Source organism: Thamnophis elegans, chromosome 2, assembly GCF_009769535.1.
Source record: "Thamnophis elegans isolate rThaEle1 chromosome 2, rThaEle1.pri, whole genome shotgun sequence".
Taxonomy (NCBI): domain Eukaryota; kingdom Metazoa; phylum Chordata; class Lepidosauria; order Squamata; family Colubridae; genus Thamnophis; species Thamnophis elegans.
Genome location: NC_045542.1, coordinates 122,990,779 through 123,016,678, shown reverse-complemented (window position 1 = coordinate 123,016,678; position 25,900 = coordinate 122,990,779). Strand labels below are relative to the sequence as shown.

General features: G+C 36.5%; 1 protein-coding gene across 4 annotated transcripts in view; it reads right to left on the bottom strand.

Annotated features, from left to right (window-relative positions):
* RAD18 (RAD18 E3 ubiquitin protein ligase) overlaps positions 1-25,900 on the bottom strand; it is a 114,584-nt gene that overhangs the window by 20,556 nt on the left and 68,128 nt on the right. For 2 of the 4 annotated variants that reach the window (XM_032211699.1, XM_032211700.1), the window contains exons 11-13: positions 21,231-21,357; positions 18,525-18,635; positions 9,409-9,471 (exon numbers count right to left, since the gene is read on the bottom strand). In XM_032211699.1, the coding sequence (XP_032067590.1) occupies positions 9,409-9,471; positions 18,525-18,635; positions 21,231-21,357 (301 nt within the window). The remainder of the gene's footprint in view (positions 1-9,408; positions 9,472-18,524; positions 18,636-21,230; positions 21,358-25,900) is intronic. The other 2 variants (XM_032211701.1, XM_032211702.1) reach the window with 1 other exon arrangement.

Below are 25,900 nucleotides of genomic sequence, written 5' to 3'. Positions count from 1 at the left end.
AGTATGTTGTCAGCGTTCCAGATAGCATCCAAAATTAAATCAGAGTCCAAGGCAAAGTATTCCCCAAAGTTCGAATTTATTAAGAGAGCGATGCTGGCAACCTTCTGGGAAAACCCGAATCTGAAGCTACTCAGTTTTCCCCACCCAAGTTAAAGTTTGTGATTTTACCCCCACACCCACAAGTCCATCACATGGTCCAATCTTCCACTGCCATGTTGGCAGCTTCCACCCATCCAGTTTCAGTCAGGTGCAGAGGTACCCAGACAAAGGATGACCTTGGCAATCTGGAAAGGAATTTTATTTTGGCTACATAACATTCTACTCCGTACTATCCCCCCTACCTCCCACTAAAGAAACCGCATAGTAGACTAGAAGTGTGGCAGGCCAAAGATCCAAAAAGGAACGTGTCTGCAGAACTGACATATGTCTTAATAGATGTTTATTATACAGAATACTGCAGAGGGAAGATCAGGATAGGAGCCAATAGAGAAAAACAAATAGCCAGTAGTTGGTGGGACTTTTTACAAATTAGGAACTTTAAAAAAAAAAGATCTATCCAGTTTTAAAAGCCGTCATTTCGAGCTAGGCTTACATCCTTTGCTATCCTTGCCCAATCATTTTGGTTTCCACCAGATGTGGGTTCCTACCGGTTTGGACCGGTTCAGCCGAACAAGTAGTGGTTTTCCTTCCACAAGCAACATTTCCAGTTAAAAAAAGTTAACACTCCTTATTCTCTATCTTCTATGAACTTAACCAATTAGTGCTCTTTCTTCCCCCCCCCCCCCCGCAAGAGGATATTTAGTTTAGAGGACAAAAAGTAAAATATATATCTCAGTAGGAAAATTATGGGCTGGGGGAAGACAAAAGAATATTTTTCTAATATTTCCTAGATGTGTTAAAGCCCCAAAACAAATAGCCGAAACACACAAAAAACCTGATTTCAATAAACAGTTGATTGATCAACCATGTGCTATCAAGTCATTGGAAACCCTTAAAAACCACATAGACCAATGACTAACCTTTTTGGTGCTTATTTTTATTATTTTTATTTCTTTTTGTTTTTCTTTTCTTGTTCTGTGTAAGCTGCCCAGAGTCCTCCGGGATTGGGCGGCCTATAAATCTAATAAATTAAATTAAATTAAATGAGTGCCCAAAGTGTGCATGTGAAAGCGCACGGATGCACGAGAAACCCCAAAATGCAATGTGAGGGCCCCCTGAATGCCCCCACCCCCCACACTTACACATCACCCCCCCAGCACCCCATTTTGGTTTCCAGGTTGGTGCAGGCAGCCTTCCAGGTCTCAAACGGGGTGGGGGGTATGTACATGCGCAAGCCCCCCAAATGCAAGTGCCCCCTCGCACATGTGCCCCACCCCCCGTGCATACGCAGCAGAGACCCGAAGACCAACTGGCCAGTGGGAGGTACGCATGCATATGCGCTGGAGCTGGGCTGGGGCAACGGCTAGTGTGCCCGCAGAGAGGACTCTGTGTGCCACCTGTGGCACACGTGCCATAGGTTTGCCATCACAGACATAGACAGGTTTGCTCCTAGATGACCTGTCCTTAACCTGGTCTTTCAGATCTTCCAACGCTGACTACATCATCACTACTGTAACTGAATATACTCTCCTTGCTGCTGGATCCGCTCTTTTGTTCTTTGCTTTCACTTTTCACAACATCAGAGCTTGCTCCAGAGATGGAACAATTCAGATTTCTCTACTTTACCTTCACACTTCCTACCTCCATCTCTGATACTGCAATAGGTTTTGTTTTTCTTAGTATTTGGAAATTTGCGAATATCTAGGTTGCCTTTATCGGGGTTTGCTGATCTATTTGGTATATTTCACTCATTTTATTGTTCTTAAGTAATGTTTAGAGGAATAACTGTGTTTTATTTTATGTAATGTAAACATCCTGAGCCATTAGATAGTGTATAGGTTAATCAATCAATCACAGGTTTGGTTCTTGTTTTTTTAACTGCCTACTTGGTTGAAACTGTATTTTTCCAATAGGTTCTGGGTAAGAAATTTAAAGTGACATGGAAAAGGCACTAGAGAAACAGTTCTAACCTGTGGGTTTCCTACTTAATTTGTATATGTATTGGGCTCTGAAAAGGTTTTTTAAAAATCTGTTGGAGAGTATATATCACTCTCTGTGTATGCAAAAACGTAACTCAGAGCAGGAATCTAATCTGAGCAATTATTAGTGAAGCAAGTGTACAACTATAGCAGAAATAACATTTAGGGATAGGCAAAGTGTGGTATCCAGGTAACTTCATTCCATCAGGAGGAAAGTCAGAGAGCAAGAATTCTTCTTCTACATGGAAGTGACACTGAGGCTAACAATATCATGGACAAAGAGAAGACAAAATGATAAAGACAGGGCACAAACTGCTCTAACTATTCTCTATCTACCCTCTTGTGGTCAGTATGTTGTGATGTTAAAGAATCTGGGCTACAGAAAGTAAGTTAAGAAAAAGACTGGGTACCAACTTTAAAAAAAACAAGACTAATTTCCAGTGATTCCTATGTAAAAAGGAATTTATCTTAGGCTGATGCCCATCAAACAGTGCTGAAATATTTGTGTGACTTATATACTAGGCCTGATCTAATGTTTTTGTTTCAGCACCATTAATGGACAAATATCATAAACATTCATTCTATCGATCATATCTCTCTCTCTCTCTCTTATCTATCTATCTATCATTATCTATCTATCTATCTATCTATCTATCTATCTATCTATCTATCTATCTATCTATCTATCTATCATCTATCTATCTATCTTTTCTCTGCCTTCTGTTCAACGATACCTTTTTACTCTACATATTTGCTACAGAGTCATCTCCCCCCCCCTATCATTTCTATAGAGAACACAGAACTTTGAGGGCATCTATTCTACAAGGTTTGCCATGTAGGAAACTGATTTTGAGGAGTGAGAGTTAGTTAGACAATAATTTGAAATTGTTCAGATTTTTACTATTGAAGCTGTGAGTGATAGATAATATGTAAGTGCAAATTTAAATATAAAAATCTCAGCATAATTATTTTGTAGTTCTGATACAGGCCAAGAATGACTAAAGTAGCCAATTTGATAAAGGAGATTCAATTAAAATACTAAATCTACCACCCTTAAAGTGCAGTAAGGCCTAACTTCTGCATCCTATGTGGATGGCCCTTATTTTAAAACACAAGAATTTTAAACACAACCCAAGTTTAGAAGAGCTTTTCTTGTACAACATCCATTACTCAAAATACTTATCAAACTAATTTGGAAAGTTGTTAGCATACAAGAAAGAGACTATTTTTTTTAATTTGCAGAAAATTCTTAAAAGCAATAAGCAGTCATACATATAACATGCTTCTTTGTTAAAAGTACATTTTGAAAGACTGGAAAATAGTATCAAGTTTGTATTGAACATTTACCATTTCCTCTACAAAGTCTGTAAATGTCATGTTCTGGGCAATAATTTGGATTACATTTTCAAATCAAATATAAATTGTCATTTTAATAAATCTTATTATTTCTCCTAGAGAATGTGGTAAATAATCCAAAGTGGTACTTACTGTTCCAAAAAGACTTTTTCTGTTTGCCAAGTTTCCTTTTAGTTTTTTTTTAATTATTTATCATCATCAAATCCAAGTTCGAAAGAGCTTTAGCATTCAAACTGCTTTCTAGGAAACTCTTCTAGAGTGAAAAAAGTTCTATAAAAAGTTTTGCTATCCTAAAATGTTGTTTTTCTTCTTTTAAAAAATGTGTTTCTTTAAAGTAACTAAAATAGAATTGTACAAAGCTAAAAATAATCTTTAGGATTTTCCCAGTGTCCTGCATAAATGGCAATTTGTTATAAATGACAATGAAAGAAAAAGCAGCAATTTCTTCATTGTTATTAAGGTCTCCAAATTTGGGCTGTGTATTCTTGGGAAGGTAGTTGTGGAATCCAGGTGTACTGTCCTTTGACAGCATTTGCATTTCCAGCATTAGCTCCTATACAATCCCCAAACCATTCCTAAGTATTGTCTAAGATTACTAAGATTGAACTGTTTGTGCTCAGTTTTATCTTCCCCTCTTCCAAAATAGTTTTTCTCAGTCAAGGAGTCAGTGGATGTGTTCTCTCTGGTACTGAGCTTATACTTCCAGTCCAGGTAATCTGAGCAATTGTGTTAGAATATCCATGACTGGAAGAGACATGATAACAAAGTCAGCCAATGAATAAGCATAGCACCTAAGTCAGTCAATGGGAGCTTAAACAGATCTGAGTCTGTGCTGAGAATCAAAACTGGAAGTATTCTGTCTGCTCTGAACTTTGAGATGAAAACTGTTCTCTCCTGCTTGTGTTCTGCTTGTAATGTCTACCACGTTGAAAGAATCTATTATTGGTATTGTACATTTATTCATGCTATTATGTATATAAAGAAGTTAATGAATGCAGCTAAATCAGTTATCTGTATTTGCTTTCTGGATTTGATTTTTCTGAAACAAACTCTGATAAATTGTACTTCTTCTTCCTGCAGTAAATGTTTGAGTGATTGAATGAGTGTGTGTGTGTGTGTGTGTGTGTGCGCGCGCGCATGTTTGTTTTCTCCCTGGTGTTGAGCCACTCCAGGCAATCTGAGCGGTGCATCTTTTCTTCTTGAAAGAGAATGACACTGCCTGATGGGAGGCCCAGCAGGAGCTGGGTCTGAGTATAGTTTGATATGTTTATTCAGGGGGAAAATGTGTTCAAAGTAATTACATTAAGAGTGTCAGATCACCAGAGTTTGAGAACCCTGAGTTACTCGAACAATTTCATCTGCCCAAATTAGTAAATCTTCATCAACAAATATATATTCCAACATTGTAACATTTAATACAGGTGAGTTACAGATGTGTAAACATTTGGTGGAAAGCCTCTGTTTAAGACCATACAAGGTGACTATATTTACAATTCACACAGAACACCATGTGTACTTTCTTTTATCCATACCTTACTGAAGAAATCGCACTTAGGTTTATACAGCGCCTTATACTACAATGAAATAAATCATGTTTAATGAAACCTATGGACCAGGTTCATAAACTGAAAGGGTTTAAAAGGCATAAACAATTGTTGTGGTACATTTAAACTGAACAGTTCAATTAAAAAGATGTCAAACTCATCTGGAACAAAAATAGAGCATAGTTCTTAAACATGAATACTATGGCCAAATTATCATCCTTACAAAAATCATAACCAACCAATTCATTCATTCATTCATTCATTCATACATACATACATACATACATACATACATACATTCTGGATATGTGTAATAACCAGATTTCTGGAAGAGAATTGACTAGTTACTTACTTGTGGAATAAAACTAAAATTCTACAACTGTAATTACAAACACTATTTTTTTTAAAAAAAAAATACACAGTTGCATTCACAATATATTTCAACAGTATTTCTGGCTCTACTGTTCTATCCTCCACCGGTGACAAAATTGCAACAAGAAGATTAAAGTTTGAGTTATTCTGTACAAGTAATCCTCGACTTACAACCATTCATTTATTGGCTGTTCAAAGTTACGATGACACTGAAAAAAGTACTGTTTTTTTACACAACTGTTAACAGCATCCCCTTGGTCATCTGATCAAAATTAGGACACTTGACAACTGTCTCATATTTATGACGGTTGTAGGATCCCAGGTTCATGTAATCACTTTTTGCAACCTTCTGACAAGCAAAGCCAATGGGGAAGCCAGATTCACTTAACAACCGTGTTATTATTTTAACAACTGCAGTGATTCACTTAACAACTGTGGCAAGGAAAGTTGTAAAATGGGGCCAAACTCACTTTACAATTGTCTTGCTTAGCAATAGAATTTGGGATCAATTGTGGTTGTACACCAAGGTCTGCCCGTACTGCATCTTTAAGTTATATCCCATCTTTCCCTCTTTCAAAAACAATGTTGGCATGCTATGCAAGAAAGAAAAACATTTATACAGTCAAATTTCAATTTTACTATTATAGGTAGTTCTTGATTAATGATGGCAATTGGGACCAGAATTTCTGTCATTAGGCGACAGTCATAAAACATGATGACACATGACCACGCCATTATATGGTCGTCATTCATGACCTCCTGCCAGCTTCCCTACTGACTTGATTTGTTGGAAGCCAGCAAGGAAGGTTGCAAAAAGCAATCACAGAACTGTGTGATGCTATGACATCAACATTCCAAACTGATCAAGCACCAAGATGGTGAAGACATGACTGCCGGGTCATTGTGATGGCCACAACATTGAGAACAGGTCATAAATGCTACTTGCTAAACAGTTGCTGAGCATGTGGTCCTTTAGTCAGAACTACCTGTAACCTCGATATATCAAAGGATAGAGCCAATTCAAGTAATGTTTAACAGGACTTCCTACAAACTTTGAGTAATCTCTGCAATAACAATTTTTGAATACATTTTCTCAATTTATGTATGCTAATTTTGTTTTGTTTTAATTTACTTCCAGGAGTAAAGTCTGGCAATCTATCTCACTTTGTATAAGCTGCCTGTCAAGATGATTTTGTTTTTCTTCTTGCTAATCATTATTTCAGGTGAAATGTCAATAGACCCATTTTAAAAACAGGAGGGAATTACTTAGAACGTTCCTAAGAGTCAACATCTTTGTTACACAAAATAAAAAAAAAGCTCTCTGGGCTACCAAAATAAAGAAATGTTATACTGTCTGGGAATATATTCTCCTGTGCCTAGCCGAGCTAGACAATGCAAAGCTATTAAAAAAAAACCAAATATTTCCATTTGAACCTTATCTGTAGAGTTTTCTTTTGCCCCTACACTCAAATTGAATTAGGTATAAGTGCTCAATTTAGTCAAGTGGAAATGTGTGGTTCCCAGACTAGAAAAAATCTTTAGGAAAACATGTCTGAATTGCCCAAGGCCACTAAATGAACTGCCAAATGTCTATTTACTTGGAAAGACAAGAAGAAAAGCCTAGAGGTTAAACTCTGGCACCTATACAAAGGTGTTTTTTTTTTCAGAGTGCAAATAATCTGTATGCATATGGCTTCATTCTTATCTATTATAAACAGCTCTGATTAACTGAATCATGACTGAGAGGCTTTTTATTCTTAAATTCTGCATTTGGACAGTCTGAGATTTAGTGCTGAGCTTGAGTATAAAACCTGACAACTGGGAACGATGAACCTTCGCTCCTCCAGCAAAATAAATATATTTCCAAATAAAGACTGAATGAACTAAGATGAATTTGTCATGGGAGTTTGCATGAAAAAGGGCAGAACACAGGAGGAGTTGAGGAGGGGAAAAAAGATAAAGGTAAAGGTTTCTCCTTTCCAGTGGTGTCCAATTCTAGGGGGTGGTACTCATCGGTGTTTCTTAGTCTAGGGAGCCAGTGTCGTCCAAAGACATTTCCATGACCATGTGGCCAGCATGACTATTTGTTGACGTGCATGGCACCTTACCTTTCCACTGAAGTGGTACCTATTCATCCACTCTCAGTTGCATGTTTTCAAACTGTTAGGTGAACAGGAACTGGGGTAAGTAATAGGAGCTCACAGCATCACAGGGTGCTTGGGTGTAAAACCTGAGTTGTCAGCTTTCCAGCTGACAAGCTCAGTGTCTTTAACTGCAAATCCATCATGTCCCCTTGAGGAAGGAAAGAGAGTGCTAACTAATTGCTGGTTATTGTTTCCTCTCCTGTTGACTGAATTTGTGTGATTGGAGCTTTGGTTTCTGCCAAACTCATGGAGGCAACTTAACAGGATTATATAAGGAAAACAGATTCTAAAGAACAAGCCCTACATCCACTGAGGGGCTATCCTAACCCCCCCCCCCCCCAAATGCAAAGAGTTTGGTTAATTGAAATTGACTAACCGAACACAAAAGAAAGCTGGTTTGAAATTGACTAGACAGCCAATTCATTTCTAGAAATAGAGATGATTACTGGTATTTGTTTCTGGTTTTATGGAAATCTGGATTCCCAGGGTCTGTGGTGGCCTTTCATCTCTTCTACATACTAAGGCCAATTTCCCCATTTCTACTTTTTAAGCAGTTGTCCAGTCTCCATTTTCCCAAGAATGGTTCTGCTGCCAATTGAACTGACCTAACCAGTGACCAACAGCATGGGTAGCTCAGCATTTTATGTTTCAAATTGTCCAAAATTAAAAAGCCATCCTCCATCAGAAAATTAAAACATATCAGGAGGCTAATTTCCTATGGGTAGATAACACTGAGTGGGAAGGGAAAGGATAGCAAGATCTCTGCCAATCTCTGCTTTTAAACTCCTCTGCATTACAATCTGCAGGCAGCAAGATTGACAACCAATATGCAGTCAAGGAAGGCCCCAGAAGCAATTGTTTAATATCTGGTTCAAGGATGGGAGGAAAGCACATTGCTGTCAATGTGAGGATGAGCCCCAAGAGAATAAGAACGGCAACATGATAATGGAAAGACAAGGCGGCAGTTTTAGTATTTTCAGTATTAAGTCTTCATTGACTAGACAGACTGTTTATAATCTTGGAAGAGACAGAAGCAAGAATTAAAACATGAAGTCCTGGAAATAAAATGATACTCGTATCAGCTTTTATTCTGCCCTGGCAGAAATGAATAAGCAAAAACCAGGTTCGCTGTTTCTTCCTTCTTTGGCAAATTCTGTTCCTGCCAAAAGATCTTTTGGAAAGGTCAGAGTACCCGCTCTTAAATAGAATGGAATACAGAAGACAGAGGAAAAAGACAGGAATTGCTAACAGAAGGGAACATATTTTTCTTCTTTTTGTTGTTTTTCAGCTTCCTGCACCATATAGCAGGGGTGTCAAACTTGATTTCATTGAGGGACACATCATGGTTGTTTGATCTTGGAGGGAGGTGTTCTGTTTGACCTGGGTGTGACCAGCTTGATGTCACTCATGTCGGGGGGCACTTGTGGTGGCCTGAGAGCTCTGTCAGTGAAAACGGGTTTCCAAGCTCTATTTCCAAGTCTTCCTCCAACCCTCTGCCAGCAAAAACAGAGCTCAGGAGAGCAGCACACGGCCTTCTGGCAGTGGCACTGTGGGAGGTTCCTTCACTATTTCCAGGGCGCCAGGTCAGATCTAAGTACCCCACAGGCCGGATCCGCCCCGTGGGTCTTGAGTTTGACACCCCTGCTATATAGCATCCCACACTGAAGATTGCATTCTTACCATCAGGAGAAGCTTTTCTGGATTCTAATGGGAAATGAAAGGAACTTGACCTTCAGGAGAAGGAAGCTCACCTGCAACCAAATCTTTTTTTATTTATGAAGTTTTCTGACTCCAAGCCAAAATAGTTAGCAAGTTTTCCAACCACATTGGCCAAGTGTCCTGCTAGCTAAGTGACAAAAATAAATCAACGATAATTTTATGACATGGAAAACAATGATCTCATTTCACACTTACTTATCTGATGAGTCTGAACACATCCCAGCAATTTCTAAATCTCTTATGATGTCTGAACTTGAGCTGAAAGGCAAAGTAAGATTTAGTTTAGACTGCTTGTTGAAAATTGTCAGATACATCAAAGAACTTATTAAACATATGTGAGAACATTCAGCTTGTCAAGTCCAAAGTAAGATAGAAGCTATGCTGACTTTATGAAAATGCTGAGAGTCTTCTGTCTTTTTATTTCTCCTTTTTAAAGTTGATGTATTTACAATAATCACTGAACTCTTTAAAAATGGGGGATTATTAAGCACTTCTGGACTGACTGAGTTATCATGTAACAAGTAAGAAAGAATTCTCTGCCAGAAAGTTTGAAAAATCAAACTCTTTTCTTAAAAAGCTACAGAAATCTCTTTGTTTTTAAAGTCGTGCTATAACAATAAAGTTCACTTTAAAATCTCTGCCAACATTTTAATAATTTTTAAAAGTTTCAGAATTGTACATTGCCATTGTTTAATTGGGGAGGGGGCAGTAAAGCATTTTAGAATTAATTGAAAATCAATTATTAGGAATAAATAAAATAATTTCTATGTCAAAGGTTATATAATAAATGTAGTCTAAGCTATGACGAAGTTATCTGCATATGCAAATCCTGCTTCTTAAACAGATAAGTAGCATTAAGGGAAATTATCTTCACTGAAACTGCTACTTTTCAAACCTTTTGTATGAAAAGAAACAAAAAATTATTAGCAATGAAATCTCATGAAACTCCCTTCTTAAAATGTGAGTGAATAATATGTTTATTTCATTTTAAACGCTTTGTAGGAAAGCAGTCTCTAACTTCCCTGGAGAGATAAGCTGTTAACTAAAAAAAGTTTTGAAGACATGGTCTGAATAGAGATGGCTGAAATATAATCCACTAAGGAAGGTATGATCATGTATCTTAATTCTTAATTAGATACAATGCCCGGTACCTCATAATTTGGGGAGTCACAAAAAGGACATTTTTGGATGAAATTATTCAATTATCCCCCCCCCCGCCCAATATGGTCAAAAAGATTTGGATCCCTCCCCCCGGTGTTTGTCCCCTATTTAACAAAATAAAGAACATAACAGCAAGACACTAAACAAGAAGTTAGCAATAATTGACAAACTTGACAAAGAAACAAAATCTATGCAAATTCATGTCATACTTTGACCAACAGAATTATATTTTTGGAGACCAGAGTATCTTAAAGGTCATCCATGACCTTATATGTAACTTGGGACACTTCATCTCAATTGCACCACATCTATGAGTTCTCACATTATAATGGCCAATGGATTAGTCAGAGACGTGGAAGGGGAAAATAACCTTTGTCTTATGAAATGCTATTGATCCACAGGAAACAAAAATCAATAAGGTTTCTGTACCTGACAAGGGTCTGCACAAATGAGTCTCTCACTTTTTTCTTTCCTATAAATGAATGCTGCATAAAATTAAGTTTGTGTGTGACTTGAAACCTTTCAATATTTACCTAAACTAGCCAAACAAGTAGGCTAGTTTAGGTAAATAAATAATTAATACTTAATGTTTTTTTATATTTTGGAAACATAAACCATGAAGGTAAAATGACACTTCCATTAAAATGATATATCTGAATAGCTAAATGAGGTCAATGCATTAAAGTACTTTAAGTACTCAATTCAACTCAATTATTATTATTTTTTAAATCACATCTTAGATTGTGTTCTGCTAACAATACATTCTTAGCTATTGTGGCAAAACTGTCCAATAGTGCAAGTATTCCTCAACTTATGACCACAATTGTGCCCAAAATTTCTGTGTCAAGAGAGACATTTGTTAAGTGAGCTTTGCTCCATTTTACAACAATTCTTGCCACAGTTAAGTGAATCACTGAAGTTAAATTAGTAACCCGTTTGTTAAGAGAAACTGGCTTCCCCATTGATTTTGCTTGTCAGACAATCACAAAGGATGATCACATGATCCAGGGACACAACAAACATCATAAATATGAACCAATTGCCAAACATCTGAATTTTGATCACATGATCATGGGGATGCTGCAAAGGTTGTGACGGAAAAATGATCATAAATCACTTTATTCAATGCCATTGTAACTTTGAACAATCACTAAATGAACTGAACAAGGATTACCTGTATTTTGCCTTTAAACATTATCTCCTTTATCACATTTATCGATGCACTCTTCTGCTAGTCTCAGATAAGTGAGTTCTTACTCCCAACAGACATAGTGGTCTGCAGGAATATCATACTACAATGTGTTTAAAATCCTGACTCTTGTTCTTTTCTTTGTTCATTACTAATGTTAATATCTGATGTCTGAAAACTTTTTGCCTGCCATGGATAGAATTGCTTGGTGCAATATCCTTGTTGTGATTATGGCATAGGTACATAAATTCACAGAGATAACTGTCCACCGCTGATCAATAGCTCATTTGGCAGGGGAAAAATGTGCAAAAAAGCAAAATAAGTGGATGTAATTGATTGGTGCACAAAACTCACTGACAGGCAGAACAGGGCAAAACTCCATAAAATTCCCAATTAAAAGAAGAAGAGCTATGCAGATTAGAAACAAAAGCTTTCCAAGACCTTTTGGCTTATACAAAATTCAAATAAGAAAATTTTCAGGGACGTTTTGAGGTAAAATTGCAACAAGTAAATTGTGTCACATGCAACTGAAGTTGCAGTGCATGAAGTTTAATCTAATTTCAAGGAATTAGAAATGCTTGTCTCAGCTCCAAAATGCGTCATGCATATGAGTGTGCCCTACTGCCACCATTTATTTGATCAATTCACTAAACTGGCAAAACTAAATATGTAGTGCTTGCTATCTATTGGTTATTACCCCTATGTTTATCATGTTTTACTGTGAAAAACTCCTCTGACCTGCACAATTCTAGGAATGGATATTTTTAAATTTTAATTTTCATTGTTGTTTCCTTCCTTTCCTTCCACTGGTAACAAAAAGTCTAGAGAAAACTTTTTTATAATTAGGTTTTCACTGCCCTCTCCTTCTCCCCTCAAAGCTTCTAGCATCTTGCTCATGGTCTTGGCTGAACCTTAAGGAATAAATCCATTTATTATGTAGTGCTGACATGCCTGAGAGGACTATAATTTTTGAGCTATTGGACACACATTACATTTTTTTTAAAAAAAATGTATTGCTGCTGATTTCAGTTACAGTCAAAAGTAATTGGGAAAGAGCTGGGAAATATGGGATGGATAATTACGGGATACTTGAGAGGCAAGGGGGTAGATTCTTTGAAAGAGGAAGTCATTTTCTTAGTTCTCTAGGATCAGTTATTTTCTTTCCCGAGGTGGCGGAACTGAAGAAACTGATTTAAAAGTCTAAACCTAAACTTCCCTGGATAAATAGCAATGCTCTGTGCACTGGACCATCTTAATCTTCATGACTGCATGTTCAAAAATATCACCAGGTATAGGACCAGTAGGTCCTTTCCTAAAACGTTTCAGTATTTTCCCAAGTCTAGAAATGCTAGTATGTAAGGTAAACTTTGGAAGCCAGCAAATGAGATGTCACCTGACCTTGAACCAGGAAGAGATGAAGAACAGGCATACATAATGGCCTACTTTGTAGGAGTTAAAAAAGTTAGTTGACATCAAATAAACAAACAAATTAAGTAATCTTTCTTGGGAGTTATGGTCAAGGCTGACACAATCCTTCAAAGTAATGCTTAAAAATCTACAACACAGGTGTCAAAACTCGATCGCGTCATGTGATATCATGTGACTTTTCTTTTGATTTTGCGGAGCGGGGGTGGATGCAGCCTGCATGTGACGCATCTGGCCCACGAGCCACCAGTTTGACACTCCTGGTCTAGAACAATTTTTTGCCTTGTGAACAAACCAAAGAACAGACCAAAAGGGGAATAGTCAGAAGCTGCTCAAGAGTGTCTTCCATAAGGGCTTGAAATCCTTTATGAAAAATAGAATATAAATTTTAAATTTATAAATTTAAATTTATAAATTTACCTTCATTCGCAAGAATATATATTTTTACAAATAAACAAATAAAATAAAAGCTAAGAGAAGGCAAACAGTCTACATTTTCCTACCCCGGACAATAAGCATGCTGCTTGGTGTGACTATTCACTCTGAACCATGTGAAGATCAATCTGATGAATGTACTAAGGATAAAAAGAGATAGGTAGGGATGGGCATTAATGACTCATTTCTCATGCCATTTGAATGGAACACAAATAACCTTGCTCATTATTCATGAGGAACAGTTCCAATTGCCAGGAATTCCTCGACTTACAACAGTTCATTTAGTGACCATTCAAAATTACAACTTATGAAAATTTTTTCACAACTTATGAAAAATATTTACCAGTTTGGGACAAAAATATTTGAAAGCCCTTTTTTCACATGTAACCCGGGCACTTTATTTAAATCATCTTTACAAGCAAATGCATGATAGTGATTCAGCAATCATCACAATACGTTTGGACAAGCAGCGGATCTTTCCAGGAACTGCTTAGGCTTTGGAACTTTGTGTCCTTTCCAATGGCATTCCACAAGACAGCACAAATAGTCTGTCAACATTCTTCACCAAAAATTTGTGATCACAGAATCTGGATGGATAATTTATCTGAATTTCTCCAGGGGAAGAAGAAATTCTCCAACAATTTCTCATTCCCTCTTAGCGGTAACAGTAGTATTGCTACTGAAAAAGCTCAGTGGGAAGAATTTCCCTCATGGCATCTTCTCTTGGGATTTAAGTTGAGTATTGGATGCCAAGAAGAGGCTACAAACTGTGGGAGAGATGGTTGTAAAATAAAATTTAAGTCTTTCGCAGATACCCTTTGACCATTTGAATGAATGGCAAATCCGAGTCATGAGAATTTATCCAACATTCCCTTCTTTGAAAGGATTCCTAAAGCAAATTCATCAAATTGAGTGAAAACTGGTCAAGAAAAAGCAGAATTTTCTGCATTTCAACAGTGATGTGCAATGTTATTTTAACGCTAACTTATTCTTAGAAAAAGGAGCTTATTAAAAACTTGATTTTTCCTATCTATAAAAAAGCAGTGGTAAAAATGGAAATTTTAGGAAATTTGCTAAAAATAAATCTAAAGGCAACATTCATTACATAGCCTTACCTTCCAAAAGATTGACAGTGGATATATTTTTTTCTTACAAAAATAAAAAACACAATTTGAAGTCATCTCACTACTGTATAATAAACTATCACAATATAACTATATGATAAGTAAGAAACACATGTCCCTCCTCTTTCTAACCCAGCAGAACTTTTGAAATTTGTTATATAAAAAAGGTTAGAATTATCTATCAGCAGCTAAATAGAATAGGACCAAATTTGGTACAGCATAAGCAAATAAATAAATAAATAAAATAAAGATGTATTATATCTGGCCAAAGAATACAAACAAAAAAATAATCTCCAGTGGATCCTCATAGGAGAAAGAGTTAGACAATGGTTCAGAATGTTACCAATTGATCCTTCTAAGCCCACTCATTCTTCCTTCCCCATTATATAAACCTTTTTTTAAGAGATTGGAAAGAATTCCAAAAGCTATGTTCCACATGCTTTCTCCAGCAGGTTTACTATTATTAGTGCAACTAATATACAGAAGATATTAGCAGTCCATCAATATGTTGTAGTCTTCTCTTGAACTTTATTACACACTAGCTATTAACCCAATGTTGCCTGGGTATTTGTTTATCCCAATCCTGTATTAGACATTCACAAATGTCTAGATCAAACATAATTTATAATGTTGGATTTTCTCCATCATCAGAGGGAGCCCCCTTGTGGAGTACTATGAAGCTGTTACCATGGTAACACCATTGTGCTATGCAGAAGGCACAACAGGTGCTATGCTAAGGCACAACAGGTTGTATCTTAACAGAACTCACACCCCGGGGGGGGGGGTTAGGGGTGTCCCTCCCCCCAGTATTTGTTTCCAGAGGGTAAGTCATCTGTACATCAAGTTGGGTTGAAATTGCTCCAGGCACTCCAGAGTTATGATGAAACATATCTACATACATACAGCCTTTTTTAACAAAAAATAAAATAAAATAAAATAATAATACATAAAGAAGAAGATAGAAGATTAACAAGGGGTAAATGTAAGCTTTCAAATTTGATCCCTTTTCTTCATTTATTCCCTGGATGTTTTCATTACATGTATAAGACTGGATGACTTAAGTTGCTAAAACTTAAAACATTTGCCAATATAATGTGTCTCCAGATTCTAAAAACTGTTTACAGCTGAAGTGAAGCCATTCCTCCTCTTCAACCTTCCCAACTAGGTAACCACAAACATTTGACAAGAATAACTGGGCACACAAACTGGAAGGGTCAACTTAGGCCCTATTCTAATGTTTTGAAATCAAAACACCATGTGTGGGTGAAGTCATGCTAAATCACTATATGCTCAAGTATATTAAAGTATCTTCATGCCTGTACCTGCAGCTTTCTTGGAATATATACAAGTTTATCATTGCTTTCTTCTAGAACATAGGTAGTTTTCATCATTGATTTCCCAGTATAATTTCCTTTTAAACTCCATGCAAATACGAAGTTTCACCTTTAGCTTCTTTGGAAACCAGACAACAGCTACTAAGTGTTTAAGAATGTAAAAGACATCAAATTGCAATACAGGTAATCTTCTTTTAGTAACTGCCTTGTTTAGTGATCATTCACAGTTATGATTGTGAGAAAAAGTAATTTTGTGACCAATTCTTGCATGTACAACCTTCACAGGTCTATAAAGCAAAGGAAAGTTGAAGATAGATCACAAGCACACTTAATTTCAATAAGCAACCATTTTGCTAAATGATCAAAAGGCCAATCCCAATTGTGATCCCTAAACAAGGACTACCTGAACCAGTCATTCATGAGATGGTCATGTTTCTCAATGACAACCATCAAGTAGATATTTCACATTGTTTTCTCTCCACGTGGATCTTTCTCACTGATCACCTCCGACCCCAGCAGAAGACAGTCCATCTCAGAATCATTTGTAAACTAACCCTTGTAGAGATGCATTTCAAATCAGAAAATTTTAACTATTTCATTTATATATTTACGAAAATGTATGCACTACCCACAGCTTCCAAAACTGTTTATCCCTAGCTTTGGTCTTCTGAGAAAAAAAAAGATACTTTCTGCTCAATGAGATCATTTTTCCTGTAAAAGACTTTGATTTTTTTAATTAAGAAAAATTATATCATGCTGTCAAATACCAAGAGTAAAGTGGAGAAAGTATTCAGTAGTTTATTACGCCAAGAAATATCTTGAGAGTTAAAAGCAAAAACGTGCTTTGGAATACACAGAAGCATTCCTGTAGCATTTTTCTACAGCTCCTTAAAACAAATAGGCCTTTTCTCAAAACCACACTGCAGTTATGGACACCTACACGATTCCAGGAGGGAAAAATCCCAACAAAATAGTTTTTAAGGAATTGCAGACAAAGCTTCAGAACATCCCCATGTGCTGGTACTTTTCTGGTTTCATATTGGAAGGAGTGCCGTAAACCCATATCACAATCTAAAATTATACATACATACATACATACATACATACATACATACATACATACATACATACATATATATATATTACTATAAAGCTTTATTATACTATGAAAAATTGCATAAATAATAAACAGATGAAGATTTATAAAGTTTGTTTTTGAACATATTAACATGACAGTTGATTGATATTTTTCCTCGTCCACCACTACTAACATTTATTTTACTGTCAGGATGATTATTTTTGCTATTGGTCAAATTAACTGACAGAATCGCACTTAGGGAGCCTGAAAATAACTTTGAAAATTGGAAAGCAATCCATAAAGGATTTGAAACAGATGTTCCTTCTTGTTTGCTTCACCAGTACCCTAACACTTCATAATATGATTTGTCAGTACAGGGCACAAGAAAAGTTTTTACTTGAAAGAGACAGCTGGAACAAGCAGTAATATTTGCTGTGAAGAGTGAATTTCGTTATTTTATTTGTTTTAATAAACAATCTGTATTTATAAACTACAGATCTAATAATTAAAAATTGCTGAATAATTTGATAATAAAATCATTTTCTATTTTCTATAAAATTAGAATCAATTTGTACATTAATTAATGTTGGAAACAATCACTTTATATTTATACGCATGAAGATATAGACCTCTTTCATTTGAATATTTCTACTATCGCTTATTTGGTTCAAAAGATCTTAATTTTAATACAAAACTTAAATAAATACATGGCGAGGGTTCAACATTTTATTTATTTACATACAGAACAAGTCCACTAAAGTCAGCACGGTTTATATTAACTAACGTCAATATGTTTATTCTTGGCATTAAAACGTTTGAGTCCAAACCATTATTATTCTATTAACGATTATTTCATTGATAGAACTGCCTTGTGGGATGCAAGGATTGCAACGAAAAAAAGAAAGCCATGAATTATTAGATTTTACACTAGCACCTAAATTTATAAATGCTACAATTATCAGTAAACATAAATACTTCTTTGAGTCAACTTCTGACTACCAGATGGATGAAACTATATTGTTTTTTTTTGGCAAAAGCAGAAGAAATTTGAAGAATGGCAGTGATCAGGAATCAAAAACTAAGTCTTATAAAAGAATTGAAGGAGTTGATTTGATATGAAAATTGCTTTATTTAACAATGTAGGAAAGTGTTTTTTTTTTTAACTTAGAATAAGATTTTTCTTAGAATATTGAGACTATTCTCAAGGCAACAACATAGCAGACACTAGAGGAGGTTGGCAGTGCATTTCCCTTAAGTACTTTATCAGTGAACTAAAATGGGGTACAGGTAGTCCTTGACTTACAACCATTGTTAAATCAATGATTAAAGACAATTCAAAGTTACAACAGTCTCAGAAAGAGTATATAAAACACTGTGCTGCCCCTCTAGATACATGGTCGTGATCTGAGTGCTTCTTCCCACTTATGATGGGTTGTCAAGTGCAATTCTCTGCCAGCTTTCCCAAAAACTCAATGGGGAAGCTGGCAGGGAAGGCTGGAAGTTCTTGCCACCTGTTGAAGGATTTTCCCTTTGCTCCATGCAGGAGGAGTGGGGAGGATACTCACTGGGTTGCAGGAATGGGGCTCGGATATTTGGGATCCATGTTTGGTTCCAGCTGCCTGGTGCAGGAGTTCTCTTTCACACGTGGAGGGTTGCTGCCTGCCTGTCCTTTCACTCTGTTAACAACCACAACACAGAGAGCTTCGTTTGCAGTTTTTGAACGAAGTGGTCATGTGGATGTCTTGCTTAATGACCACTTCACTCAACAACTAAGATTTCATTTCCAATTATCATAATAAGATGAGGACTATCTGTAATCTAAACTCTGTCATTCCACTAATAGGCTACATAGGTTACAAAGAAAGGTTAGCAGTAACGACTCTGAGTATACCACATGCCTACAATTAATAGGTCTAGCATGCTGGTGACACAAAATATGCATAGCCAATGTACTGTTTATTAAAAAAAATATGTTAATTTAGTAAAAATAATTTTCCAGTTCTGATGATAATTGGACCAGGATTGCTATTAAGAGCCGCGGTGGCATAGTGGTTAAGAAGACAGTAGTGAAGGCTACTTCTGCTGACTGCTGGCTACCTGAAATTTGGCAGATTGAATCTCACCAGGCTCAAGGTTGACTCAACCTTCCATCCTTCCGAGGTGGGTAAAATGAGGAGCCAGATTGTTGGGGGCGGTATACTGATTCTATAAACCGCTTAGAGAAGGCTGCAAAAGCACTGTGAAGCGGTATATAAGGCTAAGTGCTATTGCTGTTTCTTAGGTGATGATGTTGTAAAATGTGACATCACATGACATATTGTTTAGCAACAGCAATCCTGGCAGCCCTAGTTGGTACATAACCCTGAGATATATGGGTAAATGGGAAAGAGATGGATTTCCAGGTAAGAAGCACGGGGTGTGTGTGTGTGTTTCTGTATGTGTGTGTATATGTATATACATATATATACGTATATATGTGTGTGTGTGTATGTATATATGTGTGTGTGTATATATGTATATATATATATGTGTGTGTATGTATGTATATATACACACACACACACAAACACACACACATACACACACACACATACATATCCCTAAATTATTGAAACAATCAATTCTGGCATATTATATCAGCATGAATAATAGTTGCATTTGTCTCATTCTAATCAGATAAATGTCTTCATTATATATACCTATTTATCTGCCAACTGATAAAATAATCAGTTTTATATTTTACATAATCAAATATTATTTTATATAATATTCAAACTTGCTAAGACATTAATGTAGAAAAAATTGTTTGGAACATTTTCTTTTGGCCATGAAACACAATAAGACAAAGCTGTCTGTAGTAATCTAATCCACAATTTAATATTCAGATACAAAAATGAAGTGTGCATCTTTTATCCTAGTTGCAGATAAAATGTACATAATGTAATAATGCTGTTCAATTATTTGGCTGCAATGCATTGAACTAGCATTCTTCTAGCCAGAGATGCAATAACAATGGAAAACATCTGTTCCTTAAGTAAGCTAAACATTTACATTTTCAAAAAGTGTTTTCTCAAACTGTTGCTGACATTGCCAATTTCCCTCTCCAAATTTCTTTATATCCTTTGCATTTTCATGTGCCTATCTGCTTAATTCTTTTTTCTTAACCACAAACATGGCAAGGCAAACATGAAGCATGAATGAATGAAATAATATGCATAGTTCACCAATACTACTGTCTTTCTGGCATTTTTCATTAAGAGGCTTCCAAAGGAAAGGCCATAGTTTAGTGATAGGTTTTAAGGTATGGAAGCAAAGGAGTTTTCCAGACATGGAAAAATACTTATCAAAACCCTCTCAGAACTGCAGCCAATCCATGCAAACAACAAAGAAATACATGAACCAATGGCTTGATGCAATCTGAAGCATTTTTCTCTATCTCTATAAGCATGACATAGAGTAAGAAGGGGTTGTGTGGTAAATAAAAAGTCTATACAATTCCTTGCATCTCCAGATTGTCTGAAAACTCTACCTGGACAACTGGTAGTTGCAACAGATTTTGCTGAGCTGAAAGGAATAACATTTCCCAAATTTCTAAGGATCTTTTGAGACTTGACTACAAGTTGGTAACATTGTACATTCACAATAATATATAAAGATTAATGCTTTTAAATTTACTGCTCTATAGAAAGGAGACCCATAAATTTGAGAAATCAAGGCTATTTCTGTTTTCCTAAAGGACAACTCAGTATGGGTCTTGGAAAACAGTATCTGAATACCAAATACAGAATGCAGCTAGACAGAAAATAAATGAGAGAAAAACAGCAAAGAATCCTGTAATACATAGCTACAGTATGTATGCTGCAATATATACCTGATATGCAATAATAAATCTGCAAAACACCAAAAACTATGAAATAAGAGAGTGGAGAAGTAGGCAACAAAAAGCGGAAATGGAAATTAACTGGATAGATGGGCTACATCAAAAAGAAAGAAATAGGAAAACACTGCTCACCATATGCATCCGGTGAGTGTCACAGGGCTACACATTTCTATGTATCAGAAAATGCAATTGCATATTAGACTATAATTTCACATCCCAGAAATAAAATGTGCAGTTAAGGGAAATGCTACATATTGCAGTTTTAGGTAACTGTTGTCAGGTACAGAGTAATTTCAACTGTATTCAAGCATTCTTCCCATTCAACACTCTACTTACATTCGGGGCCACCTCTTTAATGACAAACACTGCATACATACACACATATACACACCTGTTTGAAGATGCAGGAGAGTGACAGGCAGCAAAAAGAGAGAGGTTTTCTTCGCAGGCTGCAGCTTCGGGAGACTGATTGCTGACAGAGGCCAGATCACTTTGCTCTTGAACCCTTAATTTTTCTCCTAGCAGAAAGATTACAGATAAAACCATAAGCAAATTAGTGAGGCTATGTTTCAACTGACACTTACTTCAAAATAACTATTTACTTAGTATATAATTGAAATGTTCAGATAAGAACATAAGGCCTACTAGTTTCTATATTGCATAAAAGTTTGAAAATGCATCCTTTAAAACTACAGTACTTATTGCTAAACCTTGTAGAATGTTTCAGTGGATTTAACTTCTTTTTTTTTTTTAAGCCGTATTATACAAATCTAGACTTCAAATGATAGAATGACTTTCTGATATTGGAAGAAAAGGAATAAACTGCAAGAGAAATGAAAGAGTATGTAAGCAAAAAAACTTTTTCCCACACTTCACACAGAGATTAGCAAACCTGGAAGAAGAAGCTGCTCTTCTCCCTTCAGAGAGTCACTGAGCATAGACATCTTACTCTTATGAAGCTTTTCAAATCATAAATAAACACAGCACTTTTTAATAAAGTAACCTTAGCCTTTTTAATAAAAACCAAATAAGATACAGTTACACACACACAAACTCACATACACACACATATTCATGTAGGTCACGGGTGTCAAACTTGCTGTGTCACGTTGCGGTTATGTGACATTTTGTGACGTTTTTCCTATTTGCGGCGCTGGGGTGGGTGTGGCCTGCGTATGACGCATCCAGCCCACAGGCCGCCAGTTTGACACCCCTGATGTATGTGTATATAAGTAAATAAAATAGCATAGTGTAAATTTGAGTACAAAAGGGTAGTTACATGAACAGAAGAAACTGTTATGTATATGAACATAAAATATAGAGTTAGACAAGACTTTGGAAAACTTCTAGTCCAAACCCCTGCACAAGCAGGAGACACTATATCATTCTGGACAAATAGCTCTCTAGTGTCTGTGTCTACCTCTTAGAGAGGGTAGAAAAGAAGGAATAAAGTTGTTAAATAAACAAAGAAAAAATATCACCTGTAGCAGACCAAAGAAATTGGGCCTGAGCATAGTGAAACCTCTCCCCTAATCCCATTAAAAGCTACCAGACTTGAAAATGAACAAAGCAAGAGTAGCTGCCAGTTTTGAGAATTAACAAATCAAGGATTTGGAGGCATAAAATGGCTCCTAAAACCCACCCACACTTTTGGATCTAGTCTTGCCAACTTCCATTCTTCTGGCTAGTGCCTGCCAGAAGAAGGGCAAGGGTAAGTGTGAACAAGTGTACGGGTATGAGAAAGAGCATATATAGGTTTGGCTGAAAATGATTTGAATGTGGCTATTTCCCCGGGCTGATAGTGTGAGTAACCATAAGCTAAACCTGGGAGTGCATGTCACACTAGAGCAGGGATGTCAAGCACAATTTCATTGAGGGCCTCATCAGGGTTGTGTTTGAACTTTGGCGTGGGGGGAAGGTAGTGGCCAGTGACCAGCTAGATGTCACTTGTATCAAGAGCATCTATGGTGGCCCAAGCACTCTGCCCGCAAAAATGGGCTCCCAAGCTCTGTTTTCGGCTGCCACAGCCTCCTGAAATCCTCTGCCAGAGAAAATGGAACTTGGGAGTGCTGCCCGCAATCCTCCGAGCTCATTTTCAGCTGTGATAGCTTCCTGCAACCCTCCGCCAGTGAAAACAGAGCTCAGGAGGGCCAAACATAGACCTCCCAAGCTCCGTTTTTGCTGGCGGAGGCACCTCAGGGCAATCCTTCACTGTTTCCAGGGCAGTCCCGCGGGCCAGATCTAAGCTGGATCTGGCTCCCGGGCCTTGAGTTTGACACCCCTGCACTAGAGCAATCCTGGATTTTTTTCTCACTTTGGATTTTTTTCTCACCTTGAAAACCATGTTTTGCTATGATTTTATGATTTTATCTAGAAGTGTTGATCAGTCTTTCAGTGTTATGGATTGCAAAAGGATTGCACACTGTAAGTTTGATATCCTTCCACCCGATAGGATTTCTGTCCATACAAAGGAAGAATACTATTACTAGATAAACTAAAAGCAATTCATTTTATTCCTGGAAGCCTTTCAGATTTTGAGGGCTTCAAGGGCTGCATAAGATGTCAATAGCAAGGTTCAAAAAACAACTTGGTATTTCTGTTTATTTTTTATTCGTGAGAGATTTACTTAAAAAAGAACGTCAAGATTCAGTGACAGGCCAAAAAAGCAAACTTGTTCACTTGAACAGAATTGGAATTTAGAATGAAGTGACTGCCAAGATGAAAGTGCAAAATAAGAAGTTTTCCATAGAAGTATAAAAAATAAATCTGTCTATAAATAAAAATAATTATTTTTAAAAAATTGGGACTTTAAATACAATACACTCACACAGGCATGCCATTCCTTTTCACTGCAAGGAATAATATGTGAAGTTTGGAAAAACAATATTAAGCAAAAGAAATCTGACACAGGAGATAAGGGGGGGGGGGGAAGGAAATCTTAGTAAATCTAATTTATACCAACATAATTCATTATTATCTCCTCATCCATCATTTCCTTGCTAACCATCCTTGCTTCTACTTCATTTATATATCAACTGGCTCTCATTCTCTAGACTTTATTTTTGTCTCTTTTGAAGGATCTCAGCAACTCCATTTAACTGACTTTCCCAGTATTCATCTTCCTGTCAGCCAATTTTCCTTCATGAAATTTATCTTCATTTATTAGCCCTGTATGGCCAAACCACTTCTCTCATATTTCTCATACTGATCACTCACTTATGTATTTAATCAATTCACGCCCATTGATTCTTGACCATATTTGTTCTCTTTTACCACACACACTTAAGTAATCTATTTAGGGACTCCCACAAAGAAGAGGGGGCTCAACCTATTTTTCAAAGCACCTGAAGGCAGAACAAGAAGCAATGAACAGAAACTAATCAAGGAGAGAACCAACTGCATTCAGTTTTGGTCGCCACAATGTAAAAAAGATATGGAGACTCTAGAAAGAGTGCAGAAAAGAGCAACAAAGATGATCAAGGGACTGGAGGCTAAAACATATGAAGAACAGTTGCAGGAACTGGGTATCTCTAGTTTAATGAAAAGAAGGGCTAGGGGGTGACATGATAGCAGTGTTCCAATATCTCAGAGGTTGCCACAAAAAAGAGGGAGTCAAACTATTCTCCATAGCACCTGAGGGTAGAACAAGAAGCAATGGGTGGAACCAAATCATGGAGAGAAGCAACTTAGAACTGAGGAGAAATTTCCTGACTGAACAATTAATTAGTGGAACAACTTGCCTCCAGAAGTTGTGAATGCTCCAACACTGGAAGTTTTTAAGAAGAGACTGGACAACCATTTATCTGAAGTGGTGTAGGGTTTCCTGCCTAAGCAGGGGGTTGGATTAGAAAACCTCCAAGGTCCCTTCCAACTCTGTTATTCTATTCTATTCAACCTAAACATAAGGAGAAATTTCTGGACAGTGAGAACAATTAATCAGTGGAACAGCTTGCTTTCAGAAGTTGTGAGTGCTCCATCACTGGAGGTTTTAAGAAGAGATTGGACAACTATTTTTCTGAAATGATATATGGTCACCTGCTTGGGCAGGGAGTTGGATTAGAAGACCTCCAAAGTCCCTTCAACTCTGTTATTCTGATACTCCCGTTGTAATCAACTTAGTTTTATGTTTCTTCTGATACATTCAACTCTTATTTCATTTAATAAACTGAACGTAGACATTTTTGGAACATTTTTGGAAGTGTCATATTACTCGTTATCTTTCTACCAACATTTGCATCTATTAAATGTTTTCTATTCATTTCGCATCTTTAGTAAACATTCTATTAAGATACTCAAAATGACGTTCTTGCTTATTGTTCCAAGTGTATGACTTCACTCACTGTTTTCTGTCACTTTGGTGTTTGATAATTTTCTTTTCACATCTTTACTTACCATTACACTTAATGAATCTAATACTGTTCATTACATGCTACATTATATATTCTTCAATACATCTAACAAATCTAATAATCTAACAAAGGGTTCAAATCATTCAAGTTTTCAGCAATGAAATTGTCAGCATATAAAAGGACTTACACATCCGTGTTCTTAATAACATGACCAATATTTCTTATACATTTATCCATGAATACTTTAAAGCTAAGTATTTGCATATCCTTTCTTACTCCTGGCTCACTATTGAACATTCATATAGCATTCTATTTACTGTCACACATGCTTTAGTTCCATGGTATATCTTTCTTACAAGGAGCAACTAATCTGCAATTCCAGGTTTATACAAAATATTGCATACTTCAAACCTATTCACTTTATCATAAGACCTCTCCAAATTTCTCAGTGATCTATTGAGGAGGTCTTTAATTCCAAGAAAAATTAAACGGCATTGCATTTTCCAAAATTTGCTTATAGTAATTTCTTGTATCCTTTGGATCAGAATTTTGCCCAAACACTTCCCAGATATGGTTGGTAAATTATTCCCAATGGATTCCCGTATTCATTGCTGTCAACTGTCAGACGCAGATGGTTTCTTAATATACACATTGATTGAATTACACAGTCACTTGTACAAATCATATCCACATTTTTCAGTTCCATCATTTA